Source organism: Cardiocondyla obscurior, linkage group LG05, assembly GCF_019399895.1.
Source record: "Cardiocondyla obscurior isolate alpha-2009 linkage group LG05, Cobs3.1, whole genome shotgun sequence".
Taxonomy (NCBI): Eukaryota; Metazoa; Arthropoda; class Insecta; order Hymenoptera; family Formicidae; genus Cardiocondyla; species Cardiocondyla obscurior.
In genome coordinates this window covers 6,208,528-6,233,649 of record NC_091868.1, presented here as the reverse complement: position 1 = coordinate 6,233,649, position 25,122 = coordinate 6,208,528, and the positions used below count along the sequence as shown (strand labels likewise).

Here is a 25,122-nt window from a genome sequence, read left to right as displayed (position 1 = left end):
TTTCCAAAATAAACTATACACCCGCAATGTGTACATTTTCGGCACAGGGTTCAGTTCAGTGGCAACGCTAAGGCGAACTGAACCGCCAAAGCAAAAGGGTTAAAATAGAAGGAAATTTAAGTTAGTTCCCATTATATATTTATTACATATGAACTGCCTGTTTTTCATTATCCACGTCAATATTCTTGACTTCATCTGGTATCTTAAACTTAAGTTGTTTGCACGTCCAATCGAATGGATCTTCCAAAGGTGCTTCAATTATTAGATCTTTTTTTTCTTTACCATAGATTAAATGCACTTGTCTCAAATGTATATGAGTTGGAATAATTTCTTGTTGACTCGGTGTCATATTTAACAAATTTAATAATTCATTATTTAGTTTTGGTTTTTGCCAACAGGAGTCTGCAAATGGATCAACTCTTAACCATGTACCCATGATGTTTTGGACTCGCGATCCATAAATATTATCTCCGAGAATTGGACTATACAGCATGGTGGAGGCAAATAACCTCATACCATTCCACTTTCTCGTGGATGATATAATTTCTATTAGAGAACTTAGATTATGTGTAGAATTGGATAAAACTTTGAAGTCTATATTCATTATCTTGACTTCATCCCTTTTTACAGCATTGTTACTCCACTGAGTCAAAATAATAGGCTAAAATACACAACAAATGTTATTTCAATATGTATGTACGCTGGAATGTAGATATGGCGTTTCTTGCGCCAACGACAGCTAGCGAACGTGACTTTAGAATCGTGTACGTCGAGTTTCACATGTGCCGCTTGTATGTACCGCGCCGGCCGGATTGCCGATGACCGATTTTTTCTCGTTCTCTCATTCCCTGCCTCCGCCGCATAAAGTTACGTACGCTAGCCGCTGTCGCCACAAAAAATGCCATATCTGCTCTTTGGGGTACATACGTATAAAAATCAATATACCTTTTGATTTCCTAGTTCAGACTTCTTTTGAGCTATTCCCAAATGATATTTTCCTTGGATCTCATTTGGAACTCTAGTTGTAACCACCCAATATTTTCTATATTTACCATAAGTTCGTCTTCTACCAAGTTCTATATTTTTGCAGACTTCATCACTAGTTCCAAAAACATATACCCCACTCATGTATCTATAAAAAATTAATTTATAAATAAGTTTATAATATTTAAAAAGAAAAAAAAAAGTGACAGAATTTACTTGTCTGTTCCCAAGCATGGTATTAAGATTGGTACATCTAATTCTTTTGCAAGATATGGCAAGGCATCTTGTAAAGAATAATTTACTGCTCCCACAATTGTATAAGCTGGAGTCTCTAAATTTGTATTTGGTTTAACACTGCGTATAGGTATGCCATATGGTTTGTTTACTGCAATTATTCCACCTACAAAAAAGTAAGTAATAATATAATGTAACATAAATATAAAAATATATTACATTTGTTAGCTAAGTATAATAATGTAGGCTTTACATCCTGTCTAAGTAATTGACAAAAATAAAGTGTAACTTAATATTTTTTCTAAATTACAATATTAATCATTATAAACAGACATTATTTAATAAATATTGCTGAACTTGCATTATAAAACAAACATTAAAAAATATTACAAAACAGATTACAAAACAATAATAAAATCTATTAATCTTATAATAACGAAAGTAGCAATCTGTCTTCCTAAAAGATGCAAGTATGCAATCATAATTCAAATGTAGAATAATCTTTCCACCTTCGTTGTAAATAACGTTCTTCAGTAAACTTCTCATAAACTCGTCCTCTGATTTCCACGGGTGAATCTGGCGGTAAGGATGCACTATTGCCGTCTTTTGCGCCGTTGCGTGACTCTCAATGGTGTAGCTTCTGCAGCACGCACGAAACATCGCCGCGAATTCACTGGTTCGCATACTTTTAAATATCATCATCGCGTTCATGTTCTCTCGATTGAGATTCGCTTCGCAGGGCCTAGTTGTTCTTACGGACGTCTACTTGTTCCTCGACAAAGAACACGAGATCGCTCTTCGATTTAAGGTTAAAAACGATGTGATTACATTCGGCGACTGAAAAAGAACATGATCGCAATTAATTTCGAAATTAGTGGTGTCATTATTTTACGCTCGTTGTTCTATTTTACATTAAATAAAAGCGTAGACTTGTATTTATAGAATTCGGTAGCGAGGATAACATAAAAAAAGGACACTTGTGTTACCATTAGTGACGTCGATAAAGAAGATAGAAAAGTTTCAAAATTGTGCTGATACACAGCGCCGCCCGTTCTTTACCGCGAACATGTGGAATTACGTGGCCACAGGCCACGTTCACTTTTCGATACGAGTCGCATTACGCAGCGCCTTGCGGTTAAATTCAGGCAGTAGCCATCGTGCAGCGAATGCGATTTGTATCGTTCTCGCCTAACGCCTCGTGCCTCTACCTCGCCTTATTTTCCGATTAATTGGGAGTCTCCGATTTTCGATCGCGACTACGCGAACCCCAGAGTCAGCAGCATCAACTCCGTCGTCGACCGGGAGGTGACGACGTCGGAAGACATCAGGAGACCGGCTCCGTCCTTATCTCTCGCTTTTGCGCTCTCCTTCTCTCGCGCTGCGTGCAAGCCACCTCGCAAGCTCGACACCGTCGCTCGACATCATCGTGGAACGTCGTACATCGCGACACGACCTCGTATCCGGTTGCATCCGGGCCGGAAGGGCGGCCCGTCTGTCTGGAATTGCGGCTCTCCCGAGCGGAAGATTTTCACGCTAGAAAGCGGCCGTCCAGCAGGGCGATACCATTTTATATGACTTTACTTCGACGACGAGGTGAGTACTTTCATTCCCTCTCAATTTCTCTCTTGATTTTTTTTTTTTTTTTAACGATCCGAAATTCGCTCAACGATGTGACGACGACGGTTCAATTAAAGTCGCGCCGATCAAATCGCCGATTTTTTTTTTTTTTTTTCCCCTTCCGAGATGCCATAACCTCTCCCGCTGCCCACGTCGCTCGCTAATTTTAGCGACCAGCCATTTTGGACACGACACGGAGCACGAGACGTGCGTACATGCGTGCATGCATGTAGGCATGCATGCGTGAGAGCCACGGACCCCTCGTTCCTTGCGGAAATGAGCATGTCCTTCTCCTCCCCTCTGTTCGCTATGATGACAACGATGATGATTCGCATGTGTCTCACAACGCGTCATCGTCGGCAATGGAAATCAAACCTCCCCAAGAGCCGGCTCCGGCCCATCGCCGGACCCTTGGGACCTGCTATTTTCAGCTACGCTCTTACCCCTAGGATGCAAAAATAGGTGCACGTAGACCATGCTTCTCTAAGCGAAAAAAAAAAAAATTTGTAGGACGAAGTAGAACGCGAAGAGATCCGGAGAAACGGCCAGAATGATACTTTTCCAATTAAAAACTAAAAAAAATAAGCACTCGACGGGATTAACCACTTTGAAATTTGCGAGACACCCTGGCCTTAGATCCTCAACTATAACACATTTTACAAATGCACGACGATCGAGAAAATACGTACGAACGTATGTTAATATTGCGAGATATTTTACAATTTGATGTATCAAACGTATCAATCTTTTTTAGTCAATGTCCCGAAATTGAATCGAGAGTTGGTCATCCTAGGGGTTAAAAGCGACTGAACGAACAGGTCTCGAGTGCATACGTTCGAAAGTAATTTGATAGCTCTTGTATCAAGACCTGTCCCCTGCGTCGAGAACGAGATAGACGTACGCGCGGAAGGTAGGAAAGAGAGACGAGAAGTATAGGAAGCGCAGCGAAAACAAGTGGATCTATTTTAGCAGGCACTTCCCCAACTAGTCTAACGCATCTGTATTCTAATCCATATCCGTGACTATAATAAGGCATTTACGCCGTGATTTCTCTCTTTTCTAACTAGAGAATGAGCGATCTGTTTTATGAGCAGAGACTGCGAGCGTTTGACGGATATGACGAGCATTGACACTCGGTAGCACTTTATTATCAAATGCGAAGGAAAGTAATTTTAGATATAATATATACTAAACGCCGACTGTTGCAAATAAGGGTTTCACACAATAGCGTCTATTATGCACTGAATAAATGATAAGCTATTTATAATATTAGAAGTGACGTTAGGAGCCCATCAAGTGATATATCTCGTCTTTTGTTTGAGTTACGGTTGTTTGTAATTGTATTCGGAGTTTATTACAAGTAAAATGTTTAAACATTTTAGTTGTAAAATAACGACATAATTTACAACGTTACCGGATTTTTTTTTCGAACGTTTTTGGATATTTTAAGGAAAGCAGCGTTGAAAGAGATAGATTCATTTATTTACTCAAACAAACGAGAACTTATTGTCGGCAGGTTAAGGTCCTTGGAAATATCTTTAGAAAAGTTTTGAATTTTTTTTATTTTTTTTTTGTTGTCGTTAAATATTAATTATTCATTTTCGTAATTTTTGCGGGTTTAGTTGGGAAATTATGGATACTTAAAAATAATTAGATGACACGCAAATTAACTTTCTTCCAAATTGCCCTATAAAAGTAACGGTTGAGATATTCCTTTTCGACATTTGTGTATTTCGTGTTATATATTGATCACAATACACAAAAAAGAGCGTTATCTCTTGTATTACAAGTTGTGTATAATACGTTCGAAATGTTAAACTTTGAACGAAAAAAAAAAAAAAAAAAGAACGAGGAAACATTTCTTGCGTGACGTTTGCATTATTATGCGAATTGCCAATTGCTGTGTCATCTAATAGCCATTCCAAGAGTTCAATAGCGATCACAATTTATATAGCAACGCTAATTTAATAACTCGTATAATTAATCGCGGCGAATAGTTTTATTAACGTTGGTAGCGATCGTGCCTAAATTTTTGCGAAATTTGTTCCGATTGCGTCTTGTTTTTTCCGGTACATTTCCAGTACAATTTCCGATAGCGATATTAGTTTGGAGACATGTAGTATGCGCTATGATTAGATTATATAGCAAATCTACTGTAAATACGTTGATAAAATAAGCTCGTGCAGATCAATAATATTCTTTCGGCGCAGTTTTCTAGTCCATGCTGTTGAACCTCATCGCGTCAGCAATAAGTTGCTCGGTTAATGTTTGTAATTACGACCCTATCGATATAATACGAAGCCTCGAGTACACCCAAGTTGAAGTCGGGCTCCAGTCTGTAAAGAATTTGAGAAATGCTGGGAATTTCAAAAAGTTCGATTCGAGAGCCGGCATCTATATCATTACAATGTAATGTAACGTTCATATATGTTCCACGTGTGTGTACAAGATATAAAATAGATAATAGAAATCTCGACGCGATAAGATTGATCGAATGCGAAAATAATTAAAAATTAGACCTTTGCAAGATTACATTTGAGGGTAATTGCAAAGTAAGCGCGATGAGAATTTGAAAATTCACTTTTATTCCCTTTCCTCGATTTTCTGGAGAACATTCGGAGTACTTTTCGCTCCAGATTTATTTGAAAACAATTGCATCAGGCAGGGTTAATTCCAAGACTTTCCCCTTTGTCCGTGCGTGACCGGTAATTTTTTTTTTTTCTTTTTTTTTTTTTTTTTCCTTTATCTGGCCAAGATGGCCTGCTACTTTGACCCTTAAGTATGTATGTACACCGCATACGCGATTGTCGATAAAGATGCAAAATAATACCGCTTTATCAGTCGCCAGTGGTTCTCAAACGTCGTCTTTCTCGCGGGGAATTTCCGTAATGCGATTCTCCTCGCGGAAAATACTTGTTTCTTTCAGTTGTTATCTTCAATCGTAACCAAACGCCTTCGATGGCTGTGCGATTCGAAGACGTGCACCCCGAACGACCGTTCTCCTGGCACGAATGAAATAATCGTGCCATTTAGAACGTGCGTGCCGTGTGCGCTTTGGTCACAGCGATGAAGTAACGTTATGAATTCCAACATCACCCGCTCTCACTTTCTCCGAATCCGAATCGCAAGCGAGGCAGAAGCCTCCCAGAACAAGTTTCGCCGGAGGAAAGTATTTATTGAGGATCGCCGGGCCGATAATTACGGTGCATCAAGAAGAGCTGCCGAACGGGCAGCTTTGCGTTTATTCTTACCGACGTAGATTAACATAGAAATTAACTTACTTTTTATCTCATCTTATATTCTTAGACCTGGGAAGAGACAAAGAGCAAGTTAAACCGAGATTAAAGTTAATCCGCGCCGAGTAGAAATGGGCATTAAACGGAGTTGTTTGGCTGTTAAAACCAGCCGCACGAATCTACACACGATACATTGTCGGCTTTATATTTAACGAGCGCATAAATCTTTCGCTGCTGAAGAATAACAAGTTTCTTTTCGAGATATTCAAATGTTGGCTAAGTCTTGTCGAATAAAAGTCCGCATAAGTGCAAACGTTGTGCTGGTCTCTTAAAATTTATCAATTCAGGTGGTATTCTTTTTTCAAATTTATATATATTCTATTAAAAATCTGTTTTTTTAAAGTGGAATCGATGAAAATATTTTTATCAAAAATATGCAGCGTTAAATTACTATTAAAAAAAGAGATAATTAAATTATTGATCCAAATTGGCCAATCGTTTTTTTTTTTTATACAAAAGGCACATTTGTTACTTAATTTAATAAAACGCTTGATATTAGACACAGATTAATTAACTGCAGGGAATCGTTATATAGACGTTTAATTCACAAACGTGACCTGGATCTACGTCAACCTACTCCGACCTATCTCACTGGGTAGCCGCCTAAATTTTTTTACGCTATTCACAGATTGCCGATCAAGGTTTCAATAGAGAAAATTTTATTTTGACATTAACGTTACGTTTTTAATGCTATTTACTCGAAGGTAATTTTTTAATTTTTTTTTTTTTTTCCACGAAAAGAAGAATTCAAGTTGTAGAGGGTGAATTAAATCCAGGTTCCGTCTCGGAATTAATATAATCTCGCGCACGTAAGCACGCACAAATGTCAACTTCACAATTCGTGAAAGGAAACGTCGATCGTGAGTCGGTTGACCACTCGAGAGTGGAGTAGCGTGACCTTGCCCGAAGGCTGGTCTTTCCTTAGAAGAGGCGACGTCGGCGTCGAGCGTCGAGCGTCGGCGTCGGGATCGGCGTCGTCGTCGGTGCCGTCCGATCAATATACACAGTGGCGGCGAAAGGACGCGTGCGCGCCGCGGGGTAGGCAGACCCGGGGTCCCGAGAGCCGTCAGACTACGAAGAGACGAGTAAGCACTCTAGTTGCGCCAGCGAGAGGCCGACCTCCTCAGCTCGCTCGCTCTCTTCTCGCGAACTACCCCCTGCGCAAGGATCGATTCTCTCGGCGACGCGGCAGACCTGCTCCACTTTTTTTCCGCTCTTCCTCTATCTCTGCCCTTCGAGCCTCGTCCTCCTTCGACGTGTCTCTCCGCTCGCGCGAGGGTTGCTGCTAAAGAAGCGGAACGAGTCTGGATACGACCTCGAACAACGCAGCAGCCGCGTCACCGTCGCAAATCACGACTTATGCGTCTGTACCGAGCAGGTAACCCTCCCGTTTCCGGCGCACGCACTCTTCCACGAGGGTGCACAGCTCCCAGCGGCCGTCACCTCGCGGATTGGACTAACCGAGATTTCCCGTTAGATTATCGCTCCGTCGCTGGGAGGATTAAAGTCCCGGGGGTATCGAATCCGGCACGTTTAACGTTCCCTTCCGAGAGCAATCGTTTTTTTTTTTTTTTTTTTTTTTTTTTTTTTTTCGAAAAATTAAGTCTGTCGTTAAATTGCGACACTCGAGATTGCCATCGCGTTTCATTCTCGCGGTTCTTCTCCTCTCGAATATGCAACGTCTTTGTTAAGGAACGACGTACGACTTAGCCGGTTCTTTCAAGCGTCACCGCCGTGTCTTGGAACACCTTGAGATACGAACAGTAGCCACGAATACGCCGCTTATAGCGCGATAAATGGAGCGCGAGAATCAATATTAATAACGCAGTTATTGTAAACAACAGGCACCGGTTGCAATCTGGTTGTAGAGTCGCCTCAACTTTCACGCTACGACTGGAATACGTCCTTGTGAATCGCTCTCAGACCCGGATACTAAATCAATAGAGGATACTTGAGAAGTGCTCGTTCTTTACAGTATTGCAAGGAAAACGTTAATTATTTATACGAACTTTCACTATATAAACCTTTGCGAGGATTAGAAACAGTCGTACGCGAATAAGAAGCGGTTCCTCATTCGCGAAACCATTTATTATTATGAAAAATTAATTATATTGTAGTAGATGACTATTCAGAAAACGAAAATTGGATTGATCGAGCGAATGAACGTTCAAACAAGTTTGGGAGGAATCGAGTTACATCGCAAATGTACATACATCGTTTGCTGTATCCTACAGGAAATCATCCCTTAATTCATTATGCGCACTTTCGCGCAATTAATCATTCGAGCGTATTGCGCCTCGCTTGTCGCGCCTGCATTTGTTCGAATATCGAAAAAGATCAAAGACCCGCGTCTCGCAATCACGTTTTCGCAACTTCGTTCAGACCGACGTAAGTAATCATCATCGCTATCATGCTCGTAACACGGTTCGTCCCGCACGAAAATCATCCAAATGGTCATTAACGTCACAACCGGAGATGAAACGCCCCAGTCCCACAATCGTCCATCCGTTCAAAAATTATCCTGAATTTCATCCTCATGGTTTCGCATCTGTCGTGAATGCCTCTATCACATCACTTACTCGTACGGATATGAGAGCAGTTCGCGAGACCCGTCTATCTTCCTTTGTACTCGGAACGCATCTTCAATCGTGCAGTTAAAATGCTTTCAATAAAATTGAGGTGAAAAACAAAAATGTAATATATGATTAAATTTTCTTAACGAGACAATAAATAAATATACATATATGTATGTATATAAAGATTTAAGTTGCGAAAGCTGTAATTTGACCGGAAAATTTTAATTCAGATATCTTCATGACTGATTTTTTTTCTTCGTTTATGCAGAAACATCCAGGATATCATCCAGAGGGAAAGGACTGGCGTGTAGCAAAGGCGGCGGTGACAGTAGAATACTATTATTTGACTGGAGATCATCAAACGGCAACACCATCACCACCCACGACCGTTCGTTTTCGTGCGACGAGTTAACCAGCGAGTTAACGTCGACATCGTCAACCTGGTACCATCGATTGCCAGGCTTTCTTACGACAACCAGCAACGGACAGGCAGCGTGTATGATCATTGAGGACTACCCCCCTACCCCACCCGCCACCGCCAAACCGAGGCAACACTCAAGGCATCAAGATACCACCCAACGATTCCTAAACCTCCACCTGGTCCTGCCTAAGCACAGGACCTCAAAATTTTCCAGGTTTGTGAGTCAATATGGTTAGTGTCAATTTTGTTATTTTAAATTTTTTTTTTAATAAAATATCTTTAAAAATATAATTTTTACTCAACTCTGAAATTATAAGAAAGCTTTAAACGCATTAAAAAATGTTATATCTATTAAAATATATAATGTTATTACACACAAACTACTTATCAATTTCTTTTAATTTACTTGTTGATTAAATTTCAAATTAATAATGGTTAATGTGATATTAAAAGTAAACGTCTTCCTCTTTATAGTAATAGGCATCGAAAGCTACAGCCATTCAGAGAAACGTGACTGGCGTCAGCGGGTAGTGGCGCGGCACGCCTTACCGCTAATAAGGACTACAATCCTGAAAAGAGGAAAAACCACCCTGACTCGACACGCTGTTGTGACGAGCTACCACGAGCAGGTAGCATCCATTGCCTACTCCTGGCCACCGCCAGCTATCAAACTGCCGCTGGCTGGAAACGTGCGACAGAGGGGATCTAGAAGAATCAGAACGAAGACGTTACCAACCTGAGAAAGATCGAATAGAACAGATCCAACGTCATTTTACGAGCTAATTAAGAGCTGATTTTTTTTTATCACGATTTGTTAATTTTTTCACAACGACGTCTCGCCAGAGATCACTGAAAATCCGAGAAGCTAAGTTTGTTAAGAGCAAAAGAAGACGGAAACATCGATCATCATGGGGAGCGTGAACGTTAATCGCAATGTCAGCGATGCTTTTTATCGCTATAAAATGCCTCGAATCCAGGCAAAGGTGGAAGGAAAAGGTAATGGTATTAAGACTGTGATCGTCAACATGGTGGATGTGGCGAAAGCGATCGGTCGTCCAGCTACATATCCGACAAAGTACTTTGGCTGCGAATTGGGCGCGCAGACGCAATTTGATTTTAAGAACGAGCGTTTTATCGTCAACGGCTCGCACGATGCGACCAAACTGCAGGATCTGTTGGATGGTTTCATTCGAAAATATGTCCTTTGTCCGGCATGCGACAATCCAGAGACCGAACTTATGGTTAGCTCAAAGAAGGGTACGATTTCGCAGGGCTGCAAAGCGTGCGGACATCATGGCCTTCTCGAGAGCAATCATAAACTGAACACGTACATCCTGAAAAATCCGCCGAGTTTGAATCCGGCGGTGCAGGGCAGCTCATTAACGGAAGGTAAACGCGCCAAACGCTCAAAACGTGCCAATGGTGATGCCGCAGCTACAATCGTTACCACCACGGCCACTACTAACGGCAACGATCGATCTGGTTCGCCAGAAAATGATGCCAACAATTCTACAGACATTGTGGTAGAGCCACCGCCAGAAAGAAAGATCAATGACGACGGAGATGACGATAAATGGGCAGTGGATGTATCCGAAGAGGCGGTTAGAGCTCGTCTCCAAGATCTAACGGATGGGGCGAAAGGTATGACTATCAGCGATGATCTCGACAAGAGCGAAAAAGAGCGTATGGATATGTTCTACAAATTGGTTAAATGCCGTCGCGATGCTGGTCAGCTTGATAACAATCACAAGGAACTCGTGGCCGAAGCGGAACGTCTCGAGATTAAGACCAAAGCACCATTGATCCTTGCCGAGCTACTGTTCGATCAGGGTATCGCCGCCCAGGCAAAGAAATATCGAGTGCTATTGCTACGCTTCACTCACGACGACATTAAGGCGCAAAAATATTTGATTAGAGGAATCGAGCAGGTGATCGCGCTGCATAAAGATGCCCTGATGCCGAAGGTTCCTGGAATTCTCAAGGTAAAAAATTTAACTTTTTGAAAATTTTTAGAAAAAAACTTTAAAGAATTATATGAAAAAGTTTTAATATACATATATGTAAGGTATATTATATTATTGTAATATATGTAAGTATTATAATATATGTAATTCTTAAATATCGCTATTACGATTTATTAAATTAATACATTTGAATAAACTTTTAGTTATTTTACGATGCTGATATCTTGGAGGAAAAGGCATTTGATGAGTGGTCGAGTAAAGTCAGCAAGAAATACGTCTCAAAAGACCTATCGCAGGAGATTCACGATCGAGCCGCACCGTTTTTAACATGGCTGAAAGTTGCAGAGGAAGAGGAGTCTGAGTCCGAGGAAGAAGACGATGACGTCCAGGTAATTTTATGGTCTACAAATGTTTCTGAAAAAAATGTCTGACGTTGCGAATTTTTGATTTTTAGATTGAATACGATGACAGAGCTAAACAGGAATCCTTGAAACAACAACCACCGACCACGCCGAAGCCTGCCGCCACCGCAGTTGCTGCCGCCGTGAATAATGATTCCGAGGATGACTTCGATATCGATGCCATTTAAAGCATATGCATACACCGTTTACACATAGACACGTATCTTACACCCGACACATATACACAATACAAGCGCGACGGATGATAAGAAATGCTGCTCCGAGCCGTAATATCCAAGGTGGATAATCATTTTCCTCTCAAACGTGCAGATCCGTGCAAATGCAATCTCAAGTTATACGCAAATAGATATAGGATTTCCGTTATTTTAGACTGATGAGAGTGACATAATTAATTCAATGTTTACATGCGAATAAAAAAAAAAAAAGGAGGGAGAGAAATTTTAACCGTTCCTAAGAGTTTAACGTGATTTATCTATGTACAGTATATTCGCAATACTTTTAATTGTTTTAACGATACAAATACGCATTTATTGGAAGCTCGTTATTTCCTTAATATTGATCGATTGTTATTGAGACTTTTTAATGGTGCGCGTATATCTTGAAATGCATCTTCTTTCAGATAAAAGAAAACATTTATAGAGTTTATTATTATCGGGAATTTGGCCTGCTAAAAGCATTCTTTATTGTATTCTAATTATTATCCAAATAAATATGGTTTATTGCAATGATCAATCGATGTCTTCGCTCTTTACAGCTGACGAAATAAAAGTATGATACATCAATTGTATATTAATAAGAATATCTCTTACATAATTCGCTTATTATTAATATATTTATTTTAAAATAAATGTTCTAAAGTCGCAATTCAAATTTTGTATCAGTTTGCGCCAAATGAAGCAGACGACGATCGAATCTTATTCTGATTAGTTTCGAAACGCGTCGGTATGGCGATCTGTAAAGATTTTTTTTGTCCCAATTGATTCCATCGAACACTTTCTCAGGAATAGGTGCCATATAAGCGAAGAAGAGGATCAAACACTTGGAATTGAGGCACTGACTGGATCGCAGCTTTTGTATTTTATATGGAGTGCAACGTGGAATAACGTTCCTTCTATAAAAGGTACGTACGCTGAAAGGCAAATGTGGCTAACGAACGTGACTTTATCACAGCGTCGTGTGCGTCGAGTTTCACATGTACGACATGTATATACCGCGCCGGCCGGTTTGCCGATGACTGATTTTTCCCGTTCTCTCGTCTCCTGCCTCTGCCGCCTAGGATTACGTACGCCAGCCGCTGTAATATTCTTCCAATATCAAAGACGATTCTCCGATCCCTGATAATGATGTCACGAGATGAGTGTCACGAAAGATATATATACATATCATGTATATGCTATCCACGCAATAAAGGTAAGTAAAATCAGCGTCGGCTGATAATTTGTCTAATAAATATACGTTTTTACTTGTAAAACGCACATGTATCGATTGATTCGTTAACGAACAAATGATAAATATAACATAGCATGAAAAGCGGACTGTGAACGCCGACTTAAGACTTAACAACGGTCTTCAGTTGTCGCTCGTTGTCGTCTCTTGATGACGATCCGTTCAAGACAAAATCCCATCGCGCAAGCTCTATGAAACACGCGGGAAGCCAGTGAGGTCGTCGGAAGTCGCAAGAGGGACTCTCGTCGGCGAGCGGCCTTTCGCGACCGCGAGAAATTCATTTCGGAATATTTTCAGGTCGAGGGATGCGCGGGAGGACAGAAGAAGACGGGCGAGCGTGGAGGCACGAGGAATTTGGCGGCAAAGTGCAATCAGCTGATTGGCGGACAGCTGTTTAGGCGCGAAACATTGGCAAGAGAAGCCAATCGCAACGCGCTCGAGATAATGTATCGTTTGTGTGAGGTGTCAGTGTTCCCTGCCCTGTTCGCTGGAACGGTTCCTGGGGCCACTCGTCACCGTCGTTCACTCACCCAGATCGTGTTCCCCGAACTCTGAAGCAACAGGCAACCTGAGCCAAGACTAGCCATGGCGTTACACGAATCCACGAAGGAAAATGTTCGCAAGCACCTGGAGGACGTGTCGTTGCACGTAAGTGTATGTTTCTCCTTCTTGTTCCCCTTGTAATTCACAACCGCCTGTGCGGCATTGCATTTTTTTATTCATTCTGCTAGATTAAACATTTCCTTAGCGATCGCACCGCGCCATTCTGTAATCTCGTTGCCATTAACGGTGGAAAAATCCATTGATTGTAGGACTTTTTTTCTGTTCTCTACACGCGCGTTTTCGTTTACGTTTTATGTGCTTTGAAAGCCAGAAAAAGCAGCTGGTTTTGAAAGGAACCGAGCATGTTATATATAAATTAATTTAAAGAAATTAATGTGTGAGAAATACGTGTGCTGTCGTGTGAAAACTGGGATTTTAAGGAGAAAACAGAGATAATGACAGGAATTTTCATATTTCCATAACTCGAATAAAAACGAAAAAAAAAGTATGAAATAAGATATGCATGTATGTTAGAAATATTTTATTTTGACTTTTTTTTATTTTTAGAATTATTCTAATTCTAAATAAATTTTACTTTAAAAGAAATAGGAAAACTGAAGATCAGTTTATATAAGTCCATTCATGTAAAAGTTTTCACCCTGTAAGTGCGTCTATTTCATAAAATTACGTAATTTAGTTCTATTCTATCTTTGGCGCATTTAGAGTTTTCAACTGTTTTATTTTCCGACAGTGGTTATTTGGACGCGTACCTACGCGAAAATTCTCATCGTACGTTAAAATAATAGACATCACGCAGTTTGAAAAACTCGCTGGCACAACGGGAAGCTCTCGTTTCGAAATCCTGAGATCATTAATGATGATGACGTTAGCGTAAAAAGAATTAGTCAGAGGCACGCGCACTGATGAATGCTCGTTCGTATGCTCGTTGTACGCATATAGAGTATCCGCGTGTATGTGCCTGTTTAGTGTTCTAATATAAAGCTTAGAATGTCTAGTATCTCTCGTCAGAATGTCGATCTTGTCGTTAAATATATTCCGATATATTCGATGCTGTCTACATCGATAACTTAAAATGAATGAAGAGGTAAATTTCTTATTCGATATTCTTGATACGAAAAACTTTTTCCTCTATTCCGACCGCTTTAGGTTATGAACGTTTATATGGTCTTGAAAACATTATTCATTCCGTTTATGTATGAAATTACTGCGCATAATGAATTTGACTTGTAGTTTTTATAAATTAATTTTATTTTATTTAATGCAGTTTGCACAAGATTATGAGACTAAAAATGAGCCTAAGTTATTACAATTTGTATATCACTATTAAATTCGAAGTAACGATATTTGTTTTTTTACAGACGTCACCAAAAAAATCATGTATTTCTCCAACTATATCTCAAGATCATGGCTTGAAAAATGGAGCGGTAGGTATATTTCATTTTGCTCAAATAATATTTTTGCTTTTTAATGCATTTTATTTTACGTTAATATTTCGTTAGTTATAGTAGTAAAAATTAATTTGCAGCTCACCAAGACGAAAGCCGTACGAAAGATACAACAAAAAGAAGACTTTGATCCAGAATTAGAACCATTGCTACGCGAAGGCCCAAACCGTTTTGTAATTTTTCCTATTCAATATCGCGATATTTGGGATATGTACAAAAAAGCAGTGGCTTCTTTTTGGACTATAGAAGAAGTTCCTCTTCACAAAGTAAATACTTAAGTTTTCTTGTCTTTTTTTGGAGGTGTAAAATCACACAATTTAATAACTCAACATACTTAGCAATTTAATAATTATAAAATAAATGTTAATAAATATTTTATATTTATATCACTAATTCTTGTAATATTTACAGCTGGACAAAAAGGACTGGGATGAAAAGTTAAGTTCTGATGAAAGATATTTTATTTCTCATGTCTTGGCATTTTTTGCCGCTTCTGATGGTATCGTTAACGAGAATCTGATCGAAAGGTTCAGTCAAGAAGTGAAAATTATCGAGGCACGTTGTTTTTATGGCTTCCAAATTGCTATAGAAAATATTCATTCTGAAATGTATTCTTTACTCATTGAAACTTATATTTCTGATCCAAAAGAAAAGTAAGTAAACGTAATCTATATACTTGCACATTTACACCCGCGTTGATATAATTATTTATACTAATTTACTTATCAAAATTATATTTACGAATTTTATTTTCAGAGATTTCTTATTTAACGCAATCGAAACACTTCCTTGTGTGAAAAAAAAAGCCAATTGGGCATTAAATTGGATCAATCATGAAAGTGCCACATTTCCCGAACGGGTAGTCGCGTTTGCGGCGGTTGAGGGTATCTTCTTTAGCGGTAGTTTTGCATCTATTTTCTGGCTAAAAAAACGAGGAGTCATGCCAGGACTGACCTTTAGCAACGAACTCATCTCACGAGACGAGGCTAGTAAATTAATTTTATTTGCAGCTGTATTTATATATAAACTATTAATTTTATTTACAATTTTTCTTTAATACCAATTTTTTTTTCTAAATTTTCTTTATTACATGTATACCATGTCTATACTAATTATTTAATTTTTATTTTTTTAGGGATTACATTGCGATTTCGCGTGCTTAATGTTTAAACACATTGTACAAAAGCCATCATTTGAGCGTGTGAAATCGATCATAATGGATGCTGTAGAAATTGAAAAAGAATTTTTGACACAGGCGTTACCGGTCGAGTTGATAGGAATGAATCGCACTCTCATGTGCAATTATATCGAATTTGTTGCGGACAGATTATTTGTTGCGTTAGGATTTGAAAAAGTAATGTATTTAAAAAAAAATTTATTTTTGAATTTTATTGTTTTAATATTTATGGTTCTTATACTTACAATAATGATCAACATGAGTAGTTATGGTATTTTAATTTTATTGATTACAAAATATAAAATATTGTGATTATTTCAGGTATTCAATACGGAGAATCCATTCTCGTTTATGAATTTTATCTCTTTGGAAGGGAAGACAAATTTCTTTGAGAAAAAAGTGGGTGAGTACAAAAAATTTGGTGTCGTGGAAGAAGATTCTGATAAAAAGAACAGTGAGTCAAGTATGGTATTTGACGCAAATTTTTAATATAAAAAAATTGAATGTACAAAAATCTACGATAAGGAATGTAACATAGGCCTCACAAAAAAGAAAAATGGCACATATAATTCTAAATGACTTTCAAAATGAGTGCTTTATAATTAATTTTTAACAATGTAATTAACATTATTTTATAATTGAACAAATCAATTTAAAAAATTGGATATTAATTTATTTCTCGTTAAAAGCTGACATGATAAACTTTTGTCATGCTTTATTAGAAAATCTTATTAATGATTCGACATTAAATAAAATTTAAAAAAACTAAATTTGAACAAATAATAAATCAGAGTCTCGACTATTTTAAAATGAAGTTGGTACTTAAAATAATATAGATAAGTTTTTGCATTTATGTAAACAATTATGAATAATAAAAGTAATTAAGAAATAAAAAAGTATTCTTTAAACTTTTATTCGAAAGATTTTAGGTAAAAATAAAAAAAAATAAAAATACGCAAGAATTAATATATATTTTTTGTTTTATTCAAAAATATATCAACAAAATTGATGCATCGAAAAAGAAATTGTACATATAACTGTTTTACATCATTCATGGATTATTCTTATATTATGTATATTTGTATAATGTACTCTTGTATACTTGTATAACGATATAATATTAATTATGATAAATTGGTCATTTCTAATATAAGACCTCAACAAAATATATAAAAAATATATTGTCTTATGGAAGCTCATATACATATAATATGGAATTATGAAGAAAGAGGTATTTTAAAGCCTTCTTGCAATCGATTGAGATATTGTTTGCGACACTCCATGTTCTCAGCCGGTCTGTTGTGCGGCAGCCAAACTGGTTCTCCCACAAAGTATCTCTTTGCTTTTATGTAATTCTAAAAGTTTCGTCGAAAATTAAATGTTTATCTGGGTTAGACAATTCATTGAAAATTATAAATTTATTTTTAATAAAAGATTTGTATAACATTTATTAAAAAGAAAAAAGATAGATTATGTGTTAATGATGAGTAAAAGTATGTTTAAAAATATTCTTACGTTAATGTCCAGAGTGAAACGATGATAAATTCCACTGGGTATGATTATTAAATCACCAGCCGTTACTTCAATTCGAATCCATTGATCATCTTTATCCCGCACGTCAAAATAGCCCGATCCATCCAAAACCAAACGTATCTCCTCATCAGTGTGAAGATGTTCAGTGAAAAAGTTCTTTAACTAAAAAATAAATTTAGATAAAACGATGTACCATGTACTTATCGAAAACGCTGTTAAAACATGATTTTTTTTTTTAATAATATAATCGGTGGTAACGGCGCATTTAAAAATAAATTTATGCTTCATACTTTCTCTTCATAATTCTGTAAGCATTCTTTAGAGCACGTGATTTCGTCTTCGTACGTGTAACCACGTTCTTGTCGTAATTTCTTCAAAGTAGAATCCGTCTCGTAATTTAAGTGATTTATCTAAAAAAAAATTAATATAAAACTATTTGATCGTTGCAAACATGTGTATGTATGACAAGTTCGTCAATATCGGAATTTTGTGGCATGGTAGAGGCTCCGAAAATTCTCGTAAAGTATTAGAAGGTTAAGAAGAGTAAATTGTATCTTGAAGGAACTCGACGCAACAAACCTATATCATTGAATTAAATAACATTGGATATTCATAACGAGGAATCAAGAATCGACGTATTTCTAACCTTAAAATATTCAACACCCGTTGCGGTGAACAAGTTATTCAGCGACAGAAATTCCGGCGGCTGTCTGTGGTGCTCCAATCTTTGGTCAGCATCGCTGCTATCCATATACCAAATGCGAACCATAATCCCGTTTGAATAATAACAAGAGAAACCAATATTACTTTTATTACGACGGTGATTCGACTTCTGCTTTCTGCGTTTTAATCAGACAATCTGACGTAACCAGCTATCAACTTGCCGGCATTTATCAACGATAAGAAGTTTCAAGGGAGATGAGAAAAAAATATTTATTAACAATTGCGTTACCGAAAAGGAGAAATTTTCAATCAGACAATTCTTGAAATTAAAAGTTCGGTAAGTCAGAATTTATACAAAATATTGTGTAATTTATGTTATTGCTTAACACACATTTATTAAATAATTATTTAATTTAGGAACCTCGCTTTTAGTATCGATAAAATTATACTCATCTTGTCTTTTATTATTTCTTGAGGCTCGTGTTTCAAAATGAGCGACTTATTTAGTAATAAAATACAAATGTTATTATTGAAGAAAGAAAAAGAATATGGCCAATTGAAATTTATTTCAACTCGAGCCACAGAGGAGACCTCACTTTTCATTGACAAATTATTAGATGATGTTGAATGTATTGCTAAAGAGTTCTACATGTACAATACTAAAGTTTTCTATCACAATGATGACAATTATGATGCATATGACATACCAATGCAAATTATTCACAACTTTAATTATCTTGTGTCCAACACAAGTTTCTCTTCGCAATACCTTCTTGCAGAGGACATGAAAATTGGTCATATTGTCGATGTCTGTCCTTCTCTATCACCATATCTTTTTATACAGGTAATTTTTAGTTAATATAAATATTAACTTTCTGATTTATTGCAGATTTATTATTTATAATTAATAAATAAATTATGTATGTATTTTACAGATAATATTGCACATAAAATGTGAAGACTTGCTGATTGAATCACTTGTGCATTATCCTTTGGACTTGTGTGTAGAGATTTTAGAGATAACTATCAGATGCATAAATGATATGGAAAGTTTGCAAAACAGACGCTTTGTTTTTTTTCTGATTTCTAAGTTGTACTATAAATGCATGTGGCTGCATCAAGGTACACTATCAAAACATGATATAGCAGAACTTTCCTGTCAATTAGTAGCACACTTTCAGGCATTATTAGAACTTATTAATACCAAATTTGTGGCTTCTAATTTATCTAAACAAGAAAAATATGTGCAACATGGGATTCTTTTAAAATATTTACTTCGCTGCATCAAAACTTGTATGCTCTATAAACGTAAAAATCATCAGATAATCTATGATATGTTACATCCATTCAAGATCACATATGGCAATCCATTCAATGGTACAGATTATTTTTGTAAGCTCCCATACGATAAAACTCAGTCCATTGTAGAAACATTGGACCAGGAATTAATTACACTACTTCAAGATCATATTAAGCAAGTTGATTGTTTCGAGTTTATGGAATGGGCAGAAGTTGATGATGAAGAGAACGTTCTGATTTCACTTCAGCGGGCTTTTATCATCGAGTGCCATTGTTTTATGGAGTTTATGAAACAAGATGAATATTTACTTACGAACGAAGATCTGCTCCAGTACTTAAGACAGCTTGTAGGTTCAAGCAATTCTGAAGAATCTATTTTAACCCTTGAAGAGCTTTGCAACAGTATTATAAATGGTAAATTGGATAAAGAAACTGGCGTAAGAGATTTAATACGACGTTATAAACAATGGGATGAGTCTACATTAAACTTTATCAGTAAAAATACAACGTTATTTAGTAAAATAGAGCTTGGTGTTATATTTGAATATCTTCATTATATATTTATGAATGTGAACAATTATGAAGAAAAGCATCGAGCTTATTTATTGGTATTGGATATTTTAATACAGGAAGAACTGTCAACTATGTATTTTCTTGTATTGCACTACACAATACGCCATTTTCACGATAATCGATTGGTGTGTTTGTTTAAGAGCGAACTTTTTCGGAAGTTTATAGAAAGCAATCATATAAACATGTCTAATGAGGAGAAGTTGCGTGTAATTTTGATTTTTATTATGTTGAATCCGAAGGAAGTATTAACAACTGTAGTACGAGTTGCAATAGGCAGTACTGATATAAAATATCGAAATATTATTTTAAGTAGATTTGAGTTAATTTATCTACATGCGTTTTTCACTTCGAAATTGAACGATCAAAACGATATATTGTCATATCTTCTGAAAGATGCTTGGCTTCATGATCATTCTACTTGGAATTACAAGCAATTTGAGTATTTCATGAGTGATACGCTCGCAAATGAGGTAATATATATAATGTTGTAAATGATATAAGCATTATAAAGATACATTTATTATTAATGATGACTGAAACACATTTGTCATAATTGTTTTTCTTGATTTTATTTTGTTGAAATTGCATTTTTATTTTTCTATGTCTTTTTCAGGTAATTACTCTGGATAATCTACTAAACAATGTCTATATCCCATGGTTGACCAGTGATGTTTTCAATTATTCAAACTTGCTTTCTGTACTGATACACATGTATTCTGTCTTGAGAAAGATGTGCAAAGCAAAAACTCGATACAAAACAAATTATGTATTTTTAATCGTACAATTAATTAAGAAGATGTCAACGATAAGACGATGCAATCCGAGATGCTTGAGAAACATTGTGAATGATTTACTGGACCGTGCAACGATGATATTGAACCTTCTGTTCGCCACGAATGTTACAGATCTGAATGATCATGATAAAATCATCAAGATTAATAATATCGTGGAACCAATCGATCAAGTATTGCTAATGCCTCGGTCACAAACAATGTTGCGCGGCACCGTCCACGATGTTATTCAAAACTACGAAAGACGTTGCCTCACCGTTTATCAAAAGTATCGTGCAGATTCTCATAATAAATCCGAGTTACACGACTATGTGCATTCCTTCAAACTCGATAAAAGAGCATTATTGCGTCATATGATGCTCCATGCAACTGAAGAAGAGTACAAGAATTTCGCTATCGAAATAACTATGGCATCTTGGGCCTATTTTGGTTGGAAAAACGAAATGACAGCGTATAAAAATGTATTGCACATTACTACTGAAGCGATGAAGCTCGCTTTAATGTTCACAAACACTTTTCCCAAAGACACATTCGTTTCGCTATTGCGCTCTCTTGTGCAGTTTTGTCAATTGCTTTTGTGCCTTAAACGCGGAAGAAGAGACCTACTAACGAATTCCAATATCATTCATATCTTGTTGGAAACTCTATCCTCTTTGAAAGATATAGTCAGTGAGACGCAACATGGTAAAGCATATTGCAATATGCTCGAGAGCATTAATGACTTGGACAATCCAGATCCTGAGATTGAATATTACTGTCTCTTGATTAGCGATTTAATCGAAGTACATTTCGTAGAATCTGAAGAAATCGAGGAGTAAGTACATATTATTTTAATATTTTTTATTAAATCGTATAAATTTTATAAATTAATAAAATACTTTTGTATAGAATATTATATATTTTTAAAAGTTTTTGTACGAAGAAAAAATATATTATAAAGAAACATATACATTATAAAATGTTATAAAATATGTACATATGTTCTAGTGAGGCTTCAAACAAATTAAAAAACGGAAGTTTGTCGCATTCCATTTCAAACAGAGAGATAATCGACATGCTGAAGGCATACGAATTTGTGTGCAAATGCATCAACACCATATTTTTTTAAAAATTACTTCCCAGCTGATCATCGATATGGAACTTTATTAACTGTAAGAAAAACAAATTAGTTAAAAAAAATTTTTATTATGATATACTTACCGTTAAGTTGTTGCAATATATGAATGAACCTGTGGTATCCACACGAGAAACGAGAAGTTTTTTAAGACAAGTTTTTTGTTCAATGAAATGCATTGTAACTGCATTTGTAATTGTACCGTCTTTTTACAATAATTTTCTAATTCTATACATGCAACAAACATTGTAACATCAATATAAACAGTTTTATATTCTTTCAGTCTTTTATATTAATACTATTTTCTATATTAAATTTTTTCTAAAACATTTGACTCCTTTACAAGAAGAAAACCTATTGTACAAATAATTCTCTTTCAAAAATTTAATTTGCAGTTATAATACTTTTCATTGCTTCCACATTTCTATTTATCTTAGAATATGTATTTTTGTGTATCAGTTGTGATATTTAGTAATATCTTAGTACTATTTTTTAGATATGTAAGGAGGCAGTGAAAGATCTTTAAACTGTGCAAAAAGACTAATTCATATTTGACGATTTTTCTATCGTAGCGAGAAAATTGTCTTAACTTTTTATTGTAAATCAAACTTGACTTTAACTCGTGAACATAACGAATATATATGTATATATATTTATATATATATACATGTAATAAAACGTTGAATTGACGATCGATTAAAAAAATACACGTGCAAGAGGTACGAAATAAAATTAAAAAAAATTTATTTAAAACAGATGAGCTTAATCGAGTTTTTTTATCTAATTACAAGTATGAAACTTTCTCATCGTATAAGCCGAATTATGAATAATTATCTAGTAAATTCGATATTTTTACAACAGAAATATTATTGTTGTAAACTTAATAATAGTTTTTAACTAATTTTCTATTAATTATTTAAATTTTAACACGATTTGGTAATAAATTTTAAAACTAAATTGAAAACGGCAAAGATTATAAATACATTCTTGAATCCGAAAAAATTCTATACATTCAGATTTTACAGCGCAAGATTAAATCCAATTGATAGAAAGTTATCAGCTTGAAAATGTTTTAATTATATTCGTGCAGTAGTATTAAACATTGCTACAATAAAAAATTAAAAAAAAAGAAAGAAAAATGCGAAGAAAGAAAAAATGTGCATTATTTTTAAGACTCCGTCTACAGCATTTATGAATTTAAAACTTGTTCCAAGATTATCAGAGAATAGACAAAACTTGAAAGTCAGCTTCGATATTTACGCTATAAATATTTTTTAACTTTAAAAAATATTAATAAAGATAATAAAAAAAAAGAAACAAGAAAACTGCAGTAATTATTTCTCGCTCGAGAAGTATCCAAAAAGTGCAAACTAATATACTTGCAACTCATTTATTCATGACTAGATCTTCATGTTGGTATGCCAACATAAAAGCGTATCAAAAATCTATCACTTTATTGTCCAGTTAATAAAAAAATAATTTCTGCGCTTCTTAAACGAAATAATTTTAAAATAATTAAAATTTTTTTTTATGAGTACTAATAATCAATTTTTCACATTGTACAAGAGTAATTGAAATTATTTAGATGTATATTAAGATAATTATTAGTGGACAATATTTCGCTGCAAAGACGAAAAAAATTAGCAACATAAATCAGTAAAAATAAAATATTTCTGTATTGTGGCATTTTAATATTGTTTGCCCATGTGACTTTTCAAATTATAAGATCCTACATGATTATTAACATTCTACACACGAAACACAAAAGAGCGAGACTGCATTTAGTCTATTGTGCAATGCACATTTTCTTTTTCTTTTGCGAATAAAAGATTTTCATTCGGAAATACTTCGCATCTTTTCGGAAGTTTCAAGATAATTACCTTTTATTATTTATATATATATATATATATATATATATGTATATATATATATTTAATTTATATATATATATATATATATATATATATATATATATATATTTATATATTTATATATATATACATATATATACTTTATATATACTTCGACTCGCTATATAATATATTTACAGATTTTTCACATTGTAAAAAATATATAACGCATTTCGTACTCAATATATCAGATATTTATATATATACGCAGGTAGTAGTACTGAAAGGCCGATATACACATCTAAATCGTGGTGTTTTGCTTTTTTTCCTCTTTATCTTTTCTTTTTTTTTTTTTTTTATTAATATGTGCGTGACCCGGTTGCATAACAAATGCGCAATACGTCTGCAACTATGCGAATTGTTACGGTGTACGCTGAAAGGCAGATACAGCGACGGCAGCTAGCGAACGTGACTTTATCATAACGTCGTGTGCGTCGAGTTTCACATGTAGTACCGCATGTATATACCGCGCCGGCCGGATTGCCGAAGACTGATTTCTTTCCGTTTTCTCATCCCCTGCCTCTGCCGCCTAGAATTACGTACGCTAGCCGCTGTCGCAGCGGAAAACGCCAAATCTGTCCTTCGGTGTACATGTCTTTGCATTATTGTATCTTTCCTTTTCGATCTTTCTCTTCGACACGTAGGAAGATAATTAATTCGCCGATCGTAGGCAAAGTGAAGAAGAGAGAAACAATTCTGGTCCTTAGATGTATGATATGCTGGCCGACTCCAGGCATGGCGCAATCCTTTCTCTTTCCTCTCGACGCTCCTTCGCTCTGGCAATAGCTCACCAAATAAAAAATTATTGTATTATTATTAGAGTGTATGCCGCAGATCGTCCCGTGACGGATTTTCACATGCTGTATGTTAAAAAAACGGCGCATGCAATCTCGTGAATTGGACGCGCGAAAGACACGCGCGGCGCGGCCTTTCTTCTATCTCGTACAAATATATAAATAGATTTTTCAAGTATATCAAATACTTGGTGAGCTATCTAGGCAGACGACGGCCTTGTGCGTCCTTTGTGATCCGCACCTTGTCTGTGTATGTATGTGCATGTGTCTTCATGTGTGTAAAACAGGGCGAAAAACGC

At 36.1% G+C, this 25,122-nt stretch overlaps 6 protein-coding genes across 11 annotated transcripts; 4 read left to right on the top strand and 2 right to left on the bottom strand.

The window, feature by feature from the left end:
• Window positions 1-121: 121 nt before the first annotated feature.
• LOC139102906 (pseudouridylate synthase RPUSD4, mitochondrial) lies at window positions 122-2,312 on the bottom strand. Of its 2 annotated transcripts, none has more exons than XM_070657102.1 (5): window positions 2,205-2,312; window positions 1,728-2,055; window positions 1,201-1,384; window positions 946-1,132; window positions 122-661 (listed from the first exon to the last, which is right to left on the bottom strand). In XM_070657102.1, the coding sequence occupies exons 2-5, from the start codon at window positions 1,927-1,929 to the stop codon at window positions 143-145; spliced, it is 1,092 nt and encodes a 363-aa protein (XP_070513203.1). In that variant the 5' UTR covers window positions 1,930-2,055; window positions 2,205-2,312; the 3' UTR covers window positions 122-142. The 2 variants fall into 2 exon arrangements, with proteins under 2 accessions (XP_070513203.1, XP_070513202.1); XM_070657101.1 differs by having other exon boundaries at window positions 2,130-2,213.
• Window positions 2,313-2,382: 70 nt separating this feature from the next.
• Window positions 2,383-9,742, top strand: LOC139102923 (uncharacterized). 2 transcript variants are annotated; one of them, XM_070657135.1, is made up of 3 exons: window positions 2,383-2,811; window positions 8,976-9,342; window positions 9,603-9,742. In XM_070657135.1, the coding sequence occupies exons 1-3, from the start codon at window positions 2,790-2,792 to the stop codon at window positions 9,640-9,642; spliced, it is 429 nt and encodes a 142-aa protein (XP_070513236.1). In that variant the 5' UTR covers window positions 2,383-2,789; the 3' UTR covers window positions 9,643-9,742. The 2 variants fall into 2 exon arrangements, with proteins under 2 accessions (XP_070513236.1, XP_070513237.1); XM_070657136.1 differs by lacking the exon at window positions 2,383-2,811 and adding an exon at window positions 7,133-7,509.
• A 293-nt stretch (window positions 9,743-10,035) lies between these two features.
• On the top strand, window positions 10,036-12,246 carry Eif5 (eukaryotic translation initiation factor 5). The gene is made up of 3 exons (XM_070657091.1): window positions 10,036-11,110; window positions 11,296-11,481; window positions 11,547-12,246. Exons 1-3 carry the CDS (start codon window positions 10,037-10,039, stop codon window positions 11,679-11,681), a joined length of 1,395 nt encoding a protein of 464 aa, XP_070513192.1. The 5' UTR covers window position 10,036; the 3' UTR covers window positions 11,682-12,246.
• A 356-nt stretch (window positions 12,247-12,602) lies between these two features.
• On the top strand, window positions 12,603-17,042 carry Rnrs (ribonucleoside-diphosphate reductase subunit M2 B). 3 transcript variants are annotated; one of them, XM_070657096.1, is made up of 8 exons: window positions 12,603-12,924; window positions 13,258-13,614; window positions 14,883-14,948; window positions 15,050-15,235; window positions 15,381-15,622; window positions 15,726-15,954; window positions 16,105-16,323; window positions 16,468-17,042. In XM_070657096.1, exons 2-8 carry the CDS (start codon window positions 13,546-13,548, stop codon window positions 16,633-16,635), a joined length of 1,179 nt encoding a protein of 392 aa, XP_070513197.1. In that variant the 5' UTR covers window positions 12,603-12,924; window positions 13,258-13,545; the 3' UTR covers window positions 16,636-17,042. The 3 variants fall into 3 exon arrangements, with proteins under 3 accessions (XP_070513197.1, XP_070513198.1, XP_070513199.1); XM_070657097.1 differs by having other exon boundaries at window positions 12,605-12,924; window positions 13,258-13,608; XM_070657098.1 differs by lacking the exons at window positions 12,603-12,924; window positions 13,258-13,614 and adding an exon at window positions 14,263-14,608.
• A 66-nt stretch (window positions 17,043-17,108) lies between these two features.
• Adi1 (acireductone dioxygenase 1) lies at window positions 17,109-18,461 on the bottom strand. Its single transcript, XM_070657132.1, has 4 exons — window positions 18,326-18,461; window positions 17,970-18,089; window positions 17,662-17,841; window positions 17,109-17,501 (listed from the first exon to the last, which is right to left on the bottom strand). The coding sequence occupies exons 1-4, from the start codon at window positions 18,446-18,448 to the stop codon at window positions 17,364-17,366; spliced, it is 561 nt and encodes a 186-aa protein (XP_070513233.1). The 5' UTR covers window positions 18,449-18,461; the 3' UTR covers window positions 17,109-17,363.
• Window positions 18,462-18,541: 80 nt separating this feature from the next.
• Window positions 18,542-23,992, top strand: LOC139102886 (uncharacterized). Of its 2 annotated transcripts, XM_070657066.1 has the most exons (6): window positions 18,542-18,679; window positions 18,760-19,186; window positions 19,278-20,684; window positions 20,828-21,819; window positions 21,993-22,156; window positions 22,616-23,992. In XM_070657066.1, exons 2-5 carry the CDS (start codon window positions 18,833-18,835, stop codon window positions 22,111-22,113), a joined length of 2,874 nt encoding a protein of 957 aa, XP_070513167.1. In that variant the 5' UTR covers window positions 18,542-18,679; window positions 18,760-18,832; the 3' UTR covers window positions 22,114-22,156; window positions 22,616-23,992. The 2 variants fall into 2 exon arrangements, with proteins under 2 accessions (XP_070513167.1, XP_070513166.1); XM_070657065.1 differs by lacking the exon at window positions 22,616-23,992 and having other exon boundaries at window positions 21,993-22,401.
• The last annotated feature ends 1,130 nt before the right edge of the window (window positions 23,993-25,122 follow it).

Excerpts from the sequence above, each read along its gene's own strand:
- Rnrs (XM_070657096.1), top strand. The coding sequence starts at position 13,546 with ATGGCGTTACACGAATCCACGAAGGAAAATGTTCGCAAGCACCTGGAG. Across the intron at positions 13,615-14,882 it reads ACGTGTCGTTGCACGTAAGT|ACGTCACCAAAAAAATCATG; the intron begins GTATGTTTCTCC and ends GTTTTTTTACAG. Across the intron at positions 16,324-16,467 it reads TTGCGTTAGGATTTGAAAAA|GTATTCAATACGGAGAATCC; the intron begins GTAATGTATTTA and ends TGATTATTTCAG.
- LOC139102923 (XM_070657135.1), top strand. The coding sequence starts at position 2,790 with ATGACTTTACTTCGACGACGAG. Across the intron at positions 2,812-8,975 it reads GACTTTACTTCGACGACGAG|AAACATCCAGGATATCATCC; the intron begins GTGAGTACTTTC and ends TCGTTTATGCAG. Across the intron at positions 9,343-9,602 it reads AGGACCTCAAAATTTTCCAG|TAATAGGCATCGAAAGCTAC; the intron begins GTTTGTGAGTCA and ends TCCTCTTTATAG.
- Adi1 (XM_070657132.1), bottom strand. The coding sequence starts at position 18,448 with ATGGTTCGCATTTGGTATATGGATAGCAGCGATGCTGACCAAAGATTG. Across the intron at positions 18,090-18,325 it reads CGGGTGTTGAATATTTTAAG|ATAAATCACTTAAATTACGA; the intron begins GTTAGAAATACG and ends ATTTTTTTTTAG. Across the intron at positions 17,502-17,661 it reads GTTTCACTCTGGACATTAAC|AATTACATAAAAGCAAAGAG; the intron begins GTAAGAATATTT and ends CGAAACTTTTAG.
- LOC139102886 (XM_070657066.1), top strand. The coding sequence starts at position 18,833 with ATGAGCGACTTATTTAGTAATAAAATACAAATGTTATTATTGAAGAAA. Across the intron at positions 19,187-19,277 it reads CACCATATCTTTTTATACAG|ATAATATTGCACATAAAATG; the intron begins GTAATTTTTAGT and ends TGTATTTTACAG. Across the intron at positions 21,820-21,992 it reads GAATCTGAAGAAATCGAGGA|TGAGGCTTCAAACAAATTAA; the intron begins GTAAGTACATAT and ends CATATGTTCTAG.
- Eif5 (XM_070657091.1), top strand. The coding sequence starts at position 10,037 with ATGGGGAGCGTGAACGTTAATCGCAATGTCAGCGATGCTTTTTATCGC. Across the intron at positions 11,111-11,295 it reads AGGTTCCTGGAATTCTCAAG|TTATTTTACGATGCTGATAT; the intron begins GTAAAAAATTTA and ends ATAAACTTTTAG. Across the intron at positions 11,482-11,546 it reads AAGAAGACGATGACGTCCAG|ATTGAATACGATGACAGAGC; the intron begins GTAATTTTATGG and ends TTTGATTTTTAG.
- LOC139102906 (XM_070657102.1), bottom strand. The coding sequence starts at position 1,929 with ATGAACGCGATGATGATATTTAAAAGTATGCGAACCAGTGAATTCGCG. Across the intron at positions 1,385-1,727 it reads GAACGTTATTTACAACGAAG|GTGGAATAATTGCAGTAAAC; the intron begins GTGGAAAGATTA and ends ACTTTTTTGTAG. Across the intron at positions 1,133-1,200 it reads CCATGCTTGGGAACAGACAA|ATACATGAGTGGGGTATATG; the intron begins GTAAATTCTGTC and ends AATTTTTTATAG.